This window comes from Mytilus californianus, unplaced genomic scaffold (genome assembly GCF_021869535.1).
Source record: "Mytilus californianus isolate M0D057914Y unplaced genomic scaffold, xbMytCali1.0.p SCAF_11, whole genome shotgun sequence".
Classification (NCBI taxonomy): domain Eukaryota; kingdom Metazoa; phylum Mollusca; class Bivalvia; order Mytilida; family Mytilidae; genus Mytilus; species Mytilus californianus.
The window spans coordinates 63,768,004-63,784,805 of record NW_026262593.1 but is presented as its reverse complement, the minus strand read 5'-3'; the positions used below and the strand labels follow the sequence as shown (position 1 = coordinate 63,784,805).

The 16,802-nt window shown below is 32.5% G+C and overlaps 1 protein-coding gene across 3 annotated transcripts in view; it reads left to right on the top strand.

Moving 5' to 3' along the window:
* LOC127720501 (uncharacterized) overlaps positions 1–10,848 on the top strand; it is a 40,839-nt gene extending 29,991 nt beyond the window's left edge. For 2 of the 3 annotated variants that reach the window (XM_052227090.1, XM_052227091.1), the window contains exons 3-7: positions 435–1,004; positions 3,036–3,134; positions 3,902–4,189; positions 5,247–5,441; positions 9,795–10,848. In XM_052227090.1, coding sequence (XP_052083050.1) covers positions 435–1,004; positions 3,036–3,134; positions 3,902–4,189; positions 5,247–5,441; positions 9,795–10,621 — 1,979 coding nt within the window. In that variant the 3' untranslated portion in view covers positions 10,622–10,848. The other variant, XM_052227092.1, reaches the window with a different exon arrangement.
* The last annotated feature ends 5,954 nt before the right edge of the window (positions 10,849–16,802 follow it).

The window sequence follows — 16,802 nt, the reverse complement described above, 5'->3', positions numbered from 1 at the left end:
AACAATAATTATTTGATGAATTCTATTGATTCTCTGCAAGGCGTTCTTTAGAAAATCTATTTATTGAAAGAAGGGAACAATCTTCTAACATGAAATTAAACCGATTAATCGAGTATCATTTTGGAATTCGATACTCGTTACTAACGAGCGATGCTCGAGTTTTCGTTGACATACATACTAGCAGGTTATTTACAAAACAAAACTTGTGTACACTGAACTCGGTAATATATGTTTACATTTAAACAAATAGCCAATACTGTTGTACCATTTGCGTTACGCATTCGCCCAAATCACTTGTATATCCAAGATATCCAGTCAGAAAACATGTACAACGATTTTACTTTTAATGTTTTTGCTTTACCAAAAATTTACATAATTGTCTAAAGTCATTTGAAATTTCTCATTAAAATTTTACAATTTGTTTAATTTTGAAGAAACAGAGTTCCTACCAAATATTGAACGTGAAGGGCAAGAAAGGTATTCTAGGCTTTCGATGGCCATCATCGAAACTTTTCCGAAAGTTCTTAGACATGTTATTCGATCAAGAATATCTGCAAGCCAGCTGTATCAAATGTGTGAGCCATTTCTAAAAATGTTTTATCACGAACAACGGACAAGCCTTAAAGAACTACAGAATTCAAATACATATGATTCGTTAGATATTACAATAGTTTATATACTATTAAGACAGTTTTCGCTGATACCTTCTCCAACAAAAGGATGGGGAATTATTCCCGACAATGCAGATACCAAATTGGGAGATGACATTGAACGAATAAGATGCTATAGAAATCAACTTGTTCATCGACGCGACACCAATATTGATAAATCGGAATTCGATGATTGCTTCAATAAGTTTCGTGATATTTGTCGTAGAATGGATCTCAATGTTTTCCAAAACACGAATTATGAAATGCGAATAATTGGACACAGAACATGTACAATGGATGCGGAAACGCAAATAAAATATGAAAATGCAATGAAGGAGATAGAAACCATCAAATGTAAGCCATCAAGTGTAACCTTTAAGTGCATTTTCTAATAACTGCAGTATTACAATATATGCATGTTATGACCCTTGTTTATTTTAATTAATTGAATCATTCCGTAATTCTTTCATAAACATGTATATGTTCCAACAAATTGCAAAATTAAAATATGGTTCTAGTGGTTCCATAAGATGAACAAACTATGGTATTTCCGGAGCGGATTTACCCAAACCAGACATGCTTAAACCAAACGTGTGAAGGGCAAGAATGTATACATACTATTTACCTAGAGTGAACTCCAAAACTCTAATGAAGGCTAACAATTAAAACAAAAAATGACTCCCAAGAAAAGTGTTGTTTGGTTTTTGTTTACAAACATTGCACGCTTTGTATCTTTAATTTTCATAGTTGACTTTTTATAAGTATTCATTTCAATAACAATTGTAGGCTTTTTAAAGTATCGTTCGATTTTTATATTTAAATTATCATTCGATATCAATGTTTATCCGTTATAAATTCCTTTAAATTTGAAAACAATATTTTAACACGTGTTCATTATTGTTTTTTTTTTATCGGAAATTTAGCTAAAATTCCAAAATACTAGTATTTTAAATATATTTGGAGTTCATGGAATTCTCTGTTTCTGTTTGTTACCTTGATTTATCTATTCCTATTCAATTTACGAGATTTGAACATTGTCAAACTATTGTCGCCTTTATTTATTACCTTATGAATGACACCGTTCGTATGTCTGTTCTGCATCCATAGGCATTTTTGTAATTAACGGATATTTTGCAAAACAAGAAAAAGTGTTCAGATTTTATCGCTTACAGTTACATTAAACAAATTTATTACAATTAACTTTCATATTTGCATGACCTTCACCTTGTGCATTTGTGACTCATTTCTATTAAACTACTAAGAATGACAAATTAATCTGAATAAACTTTGCAACTGCTGGAAAAACAGAATTCATGTCGGTGTAATAAGCATTTCTGTTTTCATATGATTTTTTATGTCAATAGCGTTGAAATTGTCTGTATGTTAGTTAGTGTTTTATTCCATTTAACCTTCTAATGCTATGACAATACTCATCCAATGTACTAGGCTTATAAAATACAAAAAAGTCCAAATAAAAGTGGAAGCTTTAGAACAGAAAATTCCGAATAGTTTTGCTCAAAACGGCTAAGGCAAACTATAACTGGCGGTTGAAAACCTTAATGATTCGAAAAAGTTAACATTGTATATACACAAATACTATGATGAACATCACTGATATTCCATGTCAACACAAAAGTGCTCACTATTGGGCTGATGCTTCCCTCGGGGATGAAACCCGAAACTACCCAGTGGTTTTAAAAACCAATCAAAGGTACCAGTGTTATATTTTTGAACGCAATACGAATGTTTTGACTTCATTAAACCCCTTAGTGGTGCTAGAATTAAGATATGTTATTTTTTCCCTAAAAGGGGCATACAGAAGGAAACTGCAACCCAACACTACAACATTCTTTAATAATAAAAATAGAACAACAGAAACTATTCTCTTTATATGGATTTTATTTAAATGAATGGGAATAAATCAGAAAGAAGAAAACATTTTCGACGAAACATAAGTCTAAAATATTCTAATGTTCTTTTTTTTCAAAACTGAACACAAAATGCTAATGAAGGAGTATGCACGTACGATGACAGTACAATCTAAACTATATTTGTTTTCAGTTTGATAACGCATTATTATGAAGAGAACAATTTAAATCGTTAAGTTTGTATTATACATCATTTTAAATTAACTAGTTACCTGATATACTGAACAAATATACGCTCTGTTAGTAAACATATAGTTCATATCTGAAAAGAACATTCTAAAACAAATACACTTATAATTTTGGCATCTTAGATGCTGTATACCTTATGTAGCGAGTAGAACAAGGTATGTTCAGGAAACGACATGTAATTTTTTTTTACATGATTACGTTTAAATTTCTATCAAATTGACTTTTGAATTTCAGTTTTTATAGCTTTGCAATATCTTTTCTTCTACAGTGAAATTTGAAAAGAGGCCAATAACGTTTTACTGGGGAGAAAACTTTGAAAGAAGTTTGAGGAATCTTAGATCACTTTTAAAAGAAGAAATATTAGAAGGTAATTCGTATTTTACAATAAATGTTTAAAGACGATTAATGACAGAGATAACTACAAATAGCAATATGATATTATAATCTAATATTTCATCATTTAGTACAATGCACAAAAGGACACAAAGAAAGTAATTAAGACTCAGGTGTCAAAATTAAGAAGTACTAGTGTGTTGAGGAACAATCATTGCACTTTTCTCGTGCATATATCGAGAAATAAGAAGATTTGTAAGCTTTAAGGAAGTTGATGTTAATCAATAACAATTTCATTATGTTGAACACAAGTTACTAAATTAATTATATATATCTATAGATGTATGGTATATTACCCCATACCCCTAAATTAAGGCGCCAGTAGAGATTACAAATGCTTAATATAGGGAAATTCGAACATAAAAAAAACAAAAATATTGTCATGCCATAGATACTGTGAAAGTTTCTTAATTTGAAACGCAGATTGATCTAGCATATACATAAATATAGAAAAATGTATGTTCTGATATACCTAAAGTTGAAGATGATTTACATATGAAAACAAGTACAATGATTTCTTTCTTCCATATGAATTCTCCCTAGTGATTAATGTCTTTCTTTTACTATTCCGTTCTTAATGAGTACTTAAAACAGTTTGTTACGCTGTTTATTTTACGAATTTGTGGACTAAATTGCATCACTACATATGCCTTCACCCAGGTAATAACATAGTCTGTGTTATATTAAATGTTCATACAGATAAACATAACATCATTATAATGTTATATATTATTTGAGTAGGAAGACAGAAAGTACGTTTACAGATCATTTTTCAAACCGAGGATGATGTCGAGAAAATTATTGATATCCTCAATTCGCTCAAAGACGAAATAAATGAAGGCTTAACTGGAATAGAGTTCATTGTTGCTACAAAAGGGAGTATAGTCCTGAATGCAGATATTCTGTTGGAAATGATTGAAACAGATGAAATGTTACAATCCACTCTGGCTTTATTTCTAGAAAAGATTTTGGAACGTATTAGGGCATTTACTACTGAAAGTATTGATATGGTTTTGTTACCTATAGAAGGTTTGTAATTAATGTTCCATTACTACCCTACACCATTTGTAATGACTCTATGGGTATTTAGTATACTTGGTGTTTCTAGAAGATTGTCTTCGGCGGTTCCATGCAGGTATGAATCTAAACTAAATGTTTATGAAAAATAATAAGTAAAGACGATTTTCTTTGTCATCATAAAATGAAAACTAACACTTTATAAAGTTTTAACGTCTGCTTTTATAGAATTGCCTTCCCAAAAAAACTAAAACCAATGATGAATAGATACAAGGATAGGTATGGAGCTATACGGCCAAATTAATCTAAGGTTAACTTTGCCTTAACGGAGTTCGAAATTTATGCTTTGAAATTTTAAAATTTATTGTTATTAAAAGTCACGAAGTATTGACTTCTGAGCTGGAGAACACTTTATAAATTTCGCACTTCTGGAACGCTATTCAGAATTAATCCTCCAGAAAGAACAATTAAACCCAAGGTATGACTTCCAACAGGAAATCTACAGACCTTTATAGAGAGGTTTCAATGATTTTTTCCGTGCGTTGCGTGGCATTATCTTAAACGAGATATCGGACCAAACCCTATTCTAACCGGGCGAGGTTGAAAATTTGTACAGCCCAACGGACATATCTCTTTAGCACAATTTTTTTTGTAAGATTTTTGTACGCCCTGAAAAGAAGGCCGTCGATGCATTTGGTACAACATTGGATTTCTAATGCCTTTCAGCTTTTTTATGATGTGGCCTTTTTACAATTCTGTGTGCAACTGATGAGTCTTAATTAGACGAAACGGTCAGCTGACGTACCAAACTGCAAGCCCGGATCCAGAAAACAACAATAATAAGAAATGTTGACTTCCCAAATTTTTTGAAGCTTAACATATCTAGGGAGCGTACAATTCATTAATCAATTTTGCAAAAAATTAAAGATCGACAACAACGATCATAATCTAAATGGACAAAACCTAAGCAGACAAAAACATCTGAATATATCCTACTACCTTAGCAGTGTGTTCATGATAATATTGTTGTACGACTTTATAACTTATTTCTTTTATTTTACCCTTACAGAGACAACACAATGGAATAAATCAAAACCCAGTGCAAAAGCATGTCATCTAAACTTTGATATAGAGGCTGAGTTGTTTGAAACCGATAATAAAATGGAAGAGCAACTGAGTAAAATATCTGAAGCCATTTCCAAACATTCCAATGGAAGAGGAACAAACAACAATATGACTGCAACGCTCTTACCTATTAGCCTTGGTAACTAGTTCATATTTATGATTTCATTATATGTTAATATATAATTTACCTGTAAATTTTCATAAAAATTAAAATATCACAAAGTACAATGATTTATCCTATCTATTTTTTTTTAGTTTGTTTGTAATGATAAAGCATACCTTAAAATACAGAGGCGAAAGATACTTAAGGGACATTCAAACTCAGACCAAAAGACAAACAACAGTACACAAAAAACAACATAGAAAACGAAAAAAAGAAAATAGAAAGCTAAGGGGTTATTGCCGCCAAAAGGCTATTTTTACTATTTAAATTTGAAGTTTTAACCAAAATTATACTAGATAAAGAAAAAATGTAAACAGCAAAATGATAGCAATACAAGATCTGCAAACACATCAACACGGCTTAATTTTTCAGTCGACTCCTGATTGGAGTTATATTGCTCTTTCTTTATGATCTTCATCTATTTGTTTGCATATTATGCATAAATTATAATAGATGAAGAACAATTTTACCAGCAAACATGCATATCAAGACAAAAACAATACAAAAGAGATCTTAGTTGAGAAATATCAAGTTTTCAATATTGCACATAGATGAGTGTGAGCAACCCAGTTTTAAAGCAAACATCTGTAAACGCAATAATATTGCTAAGGTTTAAAAAAAACATCCATAAAACGTCAGTAAAAGTTAAGTTATTGTGTATGCAATGATTATATGATTATTTGAGCGTACAATTACTAGTAAAATAACAGAGTCAGACAAACACACAGGCAGAGTGTCAGTTTTATTACTTTTTTTTGAAATTAGAAACAATCTTGGAAACTTATTTTGAAAATACTCGAAGTAAATAAATCTTACCTTAACAAAAAGAATTTCAAAAAGAATTAAAAACCAATTGTTCAGAGAACAATTGAAGGTCTTTCCACCCGAAGCAATATATTTTGATATAAAAAATATTAAAATTCCGTTTGAAACGTCATTTTCAGTGCCAAATGATAGCTTATTGTATGCTGATTTAAAAAATATATGGCTTCTATACACTTTTGTTTGAAATAAGGGAGATAATTGGTTACTTCCGGTTTGAAAAATGTAACTTCCAGTATCATTTGATAGTCTACTTGACACTGATTCCAAAAATATATGGTTCTATATACTTTAACATTATATAAGTAAAAAAGATAGCTACTTCCGGTTTTCACAAGGTCACTTCCGGTTGATTTTTTCAAATCACATGGCTTGCAACTTCATGTACAAAGTCCCATAGCTTTATCATGCATACATACTAAGTGAAAGCAAAGGTCCAAATCTAGAACATTAAGTTTAGCTGTGACCTTGACCTTAATTTCAAGGTCATAAACCAAGAACCTCAGATCAAAAGACCCTAGGTCTTTATTATATATGGTCAATGAGCTATATCATCATACGTGTAATATTAAATATAAGAGGGAGAAAACTCCCATTAAATGTCAACGTACCCTTTTAACCTAAATTTATGTGTTACGACATGTCGCAACTAATAATTCTGTACAAAAAGATTTCACTTATATCAAATACAGAAGGGGAAATAACTCTCATATGCATTCTCTATACCGCTTCGGTCAAAATTAAACAAAACATCCTGAGGATATAACGAACAAATTGGAAAATAAATTTGTCGTTTACTTTTACGGTTGCGAAGTATTAGAAATAACAAGAAAAACAGTGTTTGGGGAGATAACTATTCAATATCATATTCCAAATATCTAAGCGACATCTTGCGAAACAAACAAAAGCAAAGGTAAAAAATTAGGCGGAAGAAAAAAAATAATAATCAGAACAAAAGCAATAGGTCTTTTCGACGGAGAAGTGGAAAGACCTAATAAGTTTACTGTTATAACTTAGGAAAGCATTCTTCTGAAATAGATAAGTTTGCAACAGCCTCTTTATTATCAAAGTAAATAGGTACACTAGAGTTGGATTTCTGTTTATCGAGGGATTAGTGATTTATCATGACAAGAGTTCAATATAAACTGCAAAGCTAGACAAAACCAAGCCAAAGGCATACTAACAGTATTTTAAAAACTACTTAACATACTCATTTCTGTACCTGTAGTTAGTGGAATAGAGGCCTTGACATCCATCAGATGCACAGCAATTGTAACCAGTGAATCAAAATATAGTTCATCATCGTCTCTTGAAATGAAACAACTTCGGCATCAAACGCCCTATCAATCATCCATTGCCAATGTTGAACATTGTTATACTCAGAAACTAACTACAACTAGACAATAGCGAGAAGGACATAATCAACAATAGTTCAATAAAGATGAAACTGTTAGCTTATTTCTAAAGGGAGTTATTGATCTTGATGAATGACAGGTTCCTTGAATCCTATAGTGCTTCATTTAAGAAAAAGTAAAATCACAAAAATACTGAACTCCGAGGAAAATTCAAAACGGAAAGTCCCTAATCAAATGGCAAAATCGAAAGCTCAAACACATCAAACGAATGGACAACAACTGTCATATTCCTGACTTGGTACAGGCATTTTCTTATGTATAAAATGGTGCATTAAACCTAGTTTTATAGCTAGCTAAACTTCTCACTTGTATGACAGTCGCATAAAATTCCATTATATTGAAAACGATGTGTGAACAAAACAAACAGACATAATAGGTAAAAATGTCAAAAATAGAGAACAATAAGTATTGTCTGATTAAAGAATATGCTACTTATTTTTGCTATTTGTGTCGTAATGGTTCTGTCTCAGTGTCGTTTGTGCCAAATTATTTTTCTTATTAGCGTCGTGTATTTGACGTTTATGCACATTTTATTTAATATTTGTATCCTTCATTTACTTTTTCATTGACGTATATCAAACTTTGTTTTTTTTTATTTGTGTCGTTGGTGTTCTGCCTAACAAACGTATATGAAATTAATTTTTTTACAATTTTTTATAGTTCGAATACTTTGTCATTCACGTATATGCCACATTTTTTTATTATTTGTTTCGTTGTTGTAATGCCTGATAAACGTATATATAATTTTTGTCGTCCGAAACTTTTTCATTGACGCATATGCCACACTTGTTTTATCATTTGTGTCATTTGGTAAATGTCTCATAACCGTATAAGCCATATTTTTATTTTTACTTATTTGTTTGGTTGAAAAACTGTCTCGATGACGTAATAGCCATATTTATTTAATAATCGTGTCGTGAAGGTACTGTCGTATTGACGTTCATGCCACATTTTTTTATATTTGTTGTTGTTGAGGTAGTGTCGCATTCATGTTTATACCACATTTGATTTATTTGTGTGTCTTTATAGTACTATTTCATGGAAGTTTATGTTGCATTGTCACATTTGTTTTTGATTTGTGATGTAAGTGCACTGTCTCATTGACTACTACGCTTCACGTTTTAATTATTTGAAATTTGAAATCGACCAAAATATTATACAGGCATAAACAAAACCGTATGTCACGAAAGGACTTTTCGTATTGCGTATATTTTTATACACCCTTTCACGTAATATTTGCAGTATCACCATTAGAAAATAAGTTCTCGAAAAACGAGAATGAAAAAAAATACAATTACAATTACAAGCAAGAACGGATGTAATCCTGGTTTTGCAGTTTTCTCGGTAATATGTTGAAACTTTTAAAAGTGAATTCATATATATTTCTGCATTTTTTTTCTGTTTAGCTGTTTTCATGGTGAGGGCAGCCATTGTTTTAAATTTCCAATACAGATAGCATATCTTTACATGGCATTTAAGATTTCTCTTAAGTTAATTACGTTAAAAGCATTTTACAATTTAACACATATTCTCTGTTTCTTTTGCAACTATGGCAATTTTGATACTTTTTTAAAACTTATTCTACAAATTTTCATCAAAGATGACATATCTATAAATTGTTGTTACATTTGATTGTGTAATCTATAAAAAAAAAAGCTACTATAGTATTCTGAGAATAAAAGAAAGAGAGACGGAGCAAAAGTGATATGTCACCAGACATTCGTTCGAGGTGACATACTTATTCAATAAATTCTTCGTAAAACGATAAACGTAAAAATCTTTTAGACGACTGTTAAAGTGACCGAATGCTTTACGATTCTTTACAGTAGAATGACCATTTATTGCATCATCAGGACGTTCTCTTTTCAGTGGAATTTAAAATCAAATAATCTATTAATTAGATAACTGAAAATAACACTAAAAGATATTGATATTATCTTAGAGATTGTAGTCATAAAACTTTGAGCTTTTAAAAGATTCAAAATAGATAGTGCGCAAAACAAAAGACATGTTCCAAAATACGTCCATGTTAACTGCACAAGAATTAAATCCAATCATTAGGTCAAATAATAAATCTGATGATCTATTTCAGAAAAACCATCAATTACAGGAGAAGCATTCGTCCAAGCTCAAACACCTGTCAAACACAACCTTCCTGTGTTTGTCACTTTGCGTCAACAGTTAAATGTTCAACCGTCAAGGAATAAATATATGAATATTGGCAGCTGTATAAAAATAGGCAATACATTAGTGTTTACCGACTATTTAAATAAGCAACTCATTATACGCAATACAGATGTAGCTGACGTCCATTATTTTCCTATGCCTTATAGACCATGTTATATAACAGACATAGACAGTAATACTGTGGCTGTAACCTGTACACTCGACAGATTCATACTGATAATAAATATATCTACAGGTGATGTCACCAGTACAATCGAAACCAGTGATTGTCTTTGGGGAATATCATTTTATGATAATAACTTGTACGTTGTCATTGGTAGAAGTATAAAGCAAATGCATGTGATGGATCTGACGGGAAACGTAAGACGTACTTTACCTTTAGGCACTATCCGTGGCATTACAGTACACAGAGACAGGCTTGTTTGTATAGAACTTACAACAATCAGCTGCTTCTCTTTAGATGGAAAACTATTGTGGAAGTTTGAAAATGAGAAATATCGAAATTTAAATCGTGTGATAACAGATAATGAGGGTAATGTCTATGTGACTGATGAAAATACCAACACTGTAGTTGTTGTATTTGATGATGGTCAACATTATAGGGACATTCTAGCAGGATCAGATGAACTGTGCAAGCCCGCTGGAATTCACTTTGACAAAAAACAAAATATTCTCTTTGTTTGTAACAGACAAGACGGAAAGGCTTTCCTCTTTGACGTAAAAAAGAAATAAACAAAACATAAATGATCTTGCAGTACTCTTAAGGCAGTTAGTATGTTCTAATTGGAAACTGTTTGTGCATTTATTCAATCGAAATGAATTATTTCTTTGTTTTTCTTAGACTATTTAACATAATTGATTGTCATTTACTTTACAGAACTACAAATTACATATGTTATAAGATCATAATATATGCAGTTGTATTCAGTATTCAGATTAAAACAAAAGATCATTTAAAATTTTGTTACGTTCATGTTTAATATGACCGACGCGTATATATATATAGAGACATTAATTGTCGAAATCCGGATATGGTGTACAAAAAATATTTGCACCTTTGTTTGCGGTATACCATCTTCGCCGCAAGTTTATTGTTTTCTGTTTGGTATTAAATTTAAAGTTTAGATCCATTTATTACACCTTGTGATCCGTTTATTTGGCAATCGCCAATGGCAGTCAGCAGGATTTAAGAACATTTGTTGTTCGACCTGTTAGTCAAATGCGTTTTGTTAAAATATACTTTTTCACTTTTTTGATCTTTTGGAAAATGTTGTTTGTGCTGTATTTAGACCCCTCTAACAAGAAATTTGTTTTGCATGCACACGTATAAAAATTGCGGTTTTTATCCAACGCAATCATAGGTTTGAACGTTGTTTTCAATTTAGACTTGTTTAAATTTTTTCGTTTGGGCTTGTATTATATTTGCCTTCGGGTTTATATGATCCGTTCATCCTATTTTGACTCCTCAAAATTCAAGAGTCTATCCCAAATTGAGGTAAATTATGTGGCCTTCCAATAACCGTTTTGATTCCTAACATCACTGTAGAGACATTAATTGTCGAAATCCGGATATGGTGTACACAAAATATTTGCATCTTTGTTTGCGGTATACCATCTTCGCCGCAAGTTTATTGTTTTCTGTTTGGTATTAAATTTAAAGTTTAGATCCATTTATTACACCTTGTGATCCGTTTATTTGGCAATCGCCAATGGCAGTCAGCAGGATTTAAGAACATTTGTTGTTCGACCTGTTAGTCAAATGCGTTTTGTTAAAATATACTTTTTCACTTTTTTGATCTTTTGGAAAATATTGTTTGTGCTGTATTTAGACCCCTCTAACAAGAAATTTGTTTTGCATGCACACGTATAAAAATTGCGGTTTTTATCCAACGCAATCATAGGTTTGAACGTTGTTTTCAATTTAGACTTGTTTATATTTTTTTGTTTGGGCTTGTATTATATTTGCCTTCGGGTTTATATGATCCGTTCATCCTATTTTGACTCCTCAAAATTCAAGAGTCTATCCCAAATTGAGGTAAATTATGTGGCCTTCCAATAACCGTTTTGATTCCTAACATCACTGTAGAGACATTAATTGTCGAAATCCGGATATGGTGAATATTTGCACCTTTGTTTGCGGTATACCATCTTCGCCGCAAGTTTATTGTTTTCTGTTTGGTATTAAATTTAAAGTTTAGATCCATTTATTACACCTTGTGATCCGTTTATTTGGCAATCGCCAATGGCAGTCAGCAGGATTTAAGAACATTTGTTGTTCGACCTGTTAGTCAAATGCGTTTTGTTAAAATATACTTTTTCACTTTTTTGATCTTTTGGAAAATGTTGTTTGTGCTGTATTTAGACCCCTCTAACAAGACATTTGTTTTGCATGCACACGTATAAAAATTGCGGTTTTTATCCAACGCAATCATAGGTTTGAACGTTGTTTTCAATTTAGACTTGTATATATATATATATATATATATATCCTAAATTGAGGTAAATTGTTGGGCTTTCCAAATACCGTTTCGATTCCTAACATCAGTGAAGAGACATTATTTGTCAAAATCCGGATATGGTGTACAAATTTTTGCACCTCATGTTTGCGGTATACCATCTTCTCCGCAAGTTTGTTGTTTTCTGTTTGGTATAAAATTTGTAATTAAGATCCATTTTGTTACATCTGGTGATCCGTTTGTTTGGCAATCGTCATGGCAGTCAGCAGGGTTTAAGAACATCCGTTGTTCGACCTGCTAGTCAAATGCGTTTTGTTAAAATATACGTTTTAACTTTTTTGGTCTTTTGGAAAATGTTGTTTGTGCTGTATTTAGACCCTTCTACCTAGAAATTTGTTTTGCATGCACACGTATAAAAATTGCAGTTTTTATCCAACGCAATCATAGTTTTGAACGTTGTTTTCAATTTAGACTTGTTTATATTTTTCGTTTGGGCTTGTATTATATTTGCTTTAGGGTTTATATGATCTGTTCAACCTATTTTGACTCCTTAAAATTCAAGAGTCTATCCTAAATTGTGGTAAATTGTTGGGCTTTCCAAATACCGTTTCGATTCCTAACATCACTGAAGAGACATTATTTGTCGAAATCCGGATATGGTGTACAAATTTTTGCTCCTCATGTTTGCGGTATACCATCTTTTCCGCAAGTTTGTTGTTTTCTGTTTGGTATTAAATTTATAATTAAGATCCATTTTGTTACATCTGGTGATCCGTTTATTCGGCAATCGCCATGGCAGTCAGCAGGGTTTAAGAACATCCGTTGTTCGACCTGCTAGTCAAATGCGTTTTGTTAAAATATACTTTTTCACTTTTTTGGTCTTTTGGAAAATGTTGTTTGTGCTGTATTTAGACCCCTCCACCAAGAAATTTGTTTTGCAAGCAAACGTATAACAATTGCGGTTTTTATCCAACGCAATCATAGGTTTGAACGTTCTTTTCAATTTAGACTTGTTTGCGGTATATCATCTTTTCCGCAAGTTTATTGTTTTTTGTTTTGTATTAAATCTAAAATTAAGATCCATTTATTACATCGGTGGTCCGTTTATTTGGCAATCGCCAATGGCAGTCAGTTGTTCGACCTGTTAGTCAAATGCGTTTTGTTATAATATACTTTTTAAATTTTTTGGTCTTTTGGAAAATGTTGTTTGTGCTGTATTTAGAACCCTTTAACACGAAATTTGTTTTACATGCACACGTATAAAAAGTGCGGTTTTTATCCAACGCAATCATAGGTTTGAACGTTGTTTTCAATTTAGACTTGCTTATATTTTTCGTTTGGGCTTGTATTATATTTGCCTTCGGGTTTATATGATCCGTTCATCCTATTTTGACTCCTCAATATTCAAGAGTCTATCCTAAATTGAGGTAAATTGTTGGGATTTCCAAATACCGTTTCGATTCCTAACATCACTGAAGAGACATTATTTAGCGAAATCCGGATATGGTGTACAAATTTTTGCATCTCATGTTTGCGGTATACCATCTTTTCCGCAAGATTGTTGTTTTCTGTTTGGTATTAAATTTATAATTAAGATCCATTTTGTTACATCTGGTGATCCGTTTATTTGGCAATCGCCATGGCAGTCAGCAGGGTTTGAAAACATCCGTTGTTCGACCTGCTAGTCAAATGCGTTTTGTTAAAATATATTTTTTCACTTTTTTGGTCTTTTGGAAAATGTTGTTTGTGCTGTATTTAGACCCCTCCACCAAGAACTTTGTTTTGCATGCACACGTATAAAAATTGCTGTTTTTATCCAACGCAATCATAGTTTCAACGTTGTTTTCAATTTAGACTTGTTTGCGGTATTTCATCTTTTCCGCAAGTTTATATTTTTCTGTTTAGTATTAAATTTTAAATTAAGATCCATTTATTACATCGGTGATCCGTTTATTTAGCAATCGCCAATGGCAGTCAGCAGGGTTTAAGAACATTTGTTGTTCGACCTGTTTGTCAAATGCGTTTTGTTAAAATATTCTTTTTCACTTTTTTGGTCTTTTTGAAAATGTTGTTTGTGCTGTATTTAGACCCCTCTAATAAGAAATTTGTTTTGCATGCACACGTATAACAATTGCGGTTTTTATCCAACGCAATCATAGGTTTGAACGTTGTTTTCAATTGAGACTTGTAAAGTTCAAACCTATGATTGCGTTGGATAAAAACCGCAATTTTTATACGTGTGCATGCAAAACAAATTTCTTGTTAGAGGGGTCTAAATACAGCACAAACAACATTTTCCAACAGACCAAAAAAGTGAAAAAGTATATTTTAACAAAACGCATTTGACTAAAAGGTCGAACAACAAATGTTCTTAAACCCTGCTGACTGCCATTGGCGATTGCCAAATAAACGGATCACCGATGTAATAAATGGATCTTTATTATAAATTTGACATTAAACAGAAAACAATAAACTTGCGGAATAGATGGTATACCGCAAACAAGAGGTGCAAAGGTTTTTGTACACCATATCCGGATTTTGACAATTAATGTCTCTCTCTATATATATATACAACTCGTCTAAACATCAGCCCAATAATGTTAGATTTGTCTTCCCTTGCCGGGATTCGAACTCATGCTACTGAGATATCGTGACACCAAATCGCCTGCACTGTATCCGACGCGCTAGACCACACGACCACCTAGGCTTCACAATAATAATGCTTTCGGTAGCCGGGTGTTACCTTTCCTCGTCAGTTTTAATCTAGCGTCGTAATACAGTACATGATATATAAGGCATGAAGATGGAATTGTTACAGATCAGCTGAAATATCTATTGTAAAGGATCCTACGAATTAATACAAGATACAGTCACAGAAATAATTATATTTATAAGTACGTCTGGACCAGTGACAACTCTACACCAGATTTATCCATCGGATCACCAGCAATGATGGTACATGGCTGTGTACATTCTGTATACACAACTCGTCTAAACATCAGCCCAACCATGTTAGATCTGTACATTTGCTTTCGCAAATTTTTTGTTCTTCCGTCGCCGAGATTCGAACTCATGCTACTGAGATATCGTGACACCAAATCGCCTGCAATGTATCTGACGCGCTAGACCACACGTCCACCTAGGCTTCACAATAATTAAGCTTTCGGTGGCCGGGTGTTACCTTTCCTCGTCAGTTTTAATCTAGCGTCGTAATACAGTACATGATATATAAGGCATGAAGATGGAATTGTTACAGATCAGCTGAATTATCTATTGTAAAGGATCCTAAAAATTAATACAAGATACAGTCACAGAAATAATTATATTTATAAGTACGTCTGAACCAGTGACAACTCTACAACAGATTTATCCATCGGATCACCAGCAATGATGGTGATACATGGCTGTGTACATTCTGTATACACAACTCGTCTAAACATTAGCCCAACCATGTTAGATCTGTAAATTTGCTTTCGCAAATTTTTTGTTCTTCCCTCGCCGGGATTCGAACTCATGCTACTAAGATATCGTGACACCAAATCGCCTGCACTGTATCCGACGCGCTAGACCACACGACCACCTAGGCTTCACAATAATAAAGCTTTCGGTGGCCGGATGTTACCTTTCCTCATCAGTTTTAATCTAGCGTCGTAATACAGTACATGATATATAAGGCATGAAGATGGAATAGTTACAGATCAGCTGAAATATCTATTGTAAAGGATCCTACAAATTAATGCAAGATACAGTCACAGAAATAATTATATTTATAAGTACGTCTGAACCAGTGACAACTCTACAACAGATTTATCCATCGGATCACCAGCAATGATGTAGATACATGGCTGTGTACATTCTGTATACACAACTCGTCTAAACATCATCCCAACAATGTTAGATCTGTAAATTTGCTTTCGCAATATATATATATATATATATGATTCGTCTCAAATCTAACCCAACAATGTTAGATCATCAAATTTGCGTTAACTAGGTTTTATATAGGCTAATCAAAAGATACGATTCATCTATGCTTGATTAAATACAGGGGCATTTATTGGATGCATACTTTGGACAACAAACTGAATATAGTTAATGCAATGATATGCACTGCAAGGTATTCCAACTAAAATGGCAGCAGGCCAGTTGAAAATGTCACTGAAAATGAAGACATGTTAGGTAGGGGCAGAAATTAAGTCTTACAACAAGCAAACTTCAGTTCTTGTAAAGTTTCTTTATTGTATAAAGGTTGTGGAAGTCTCTCTACATCATGCTTTGGATTCCACCACTCAATACCGACCAGCAATTGCTGCATAATTATACATCCTCAAAACCCAAATCGACGGCCGCTTTGTCACGAATTTTACTGTTATAGATAAAATCCAGATAACCATATTTCTATAACCCAATCTTAACCCTGGTGTACCCAAGATTTGGTGCAAATAGCTAACGCTTCT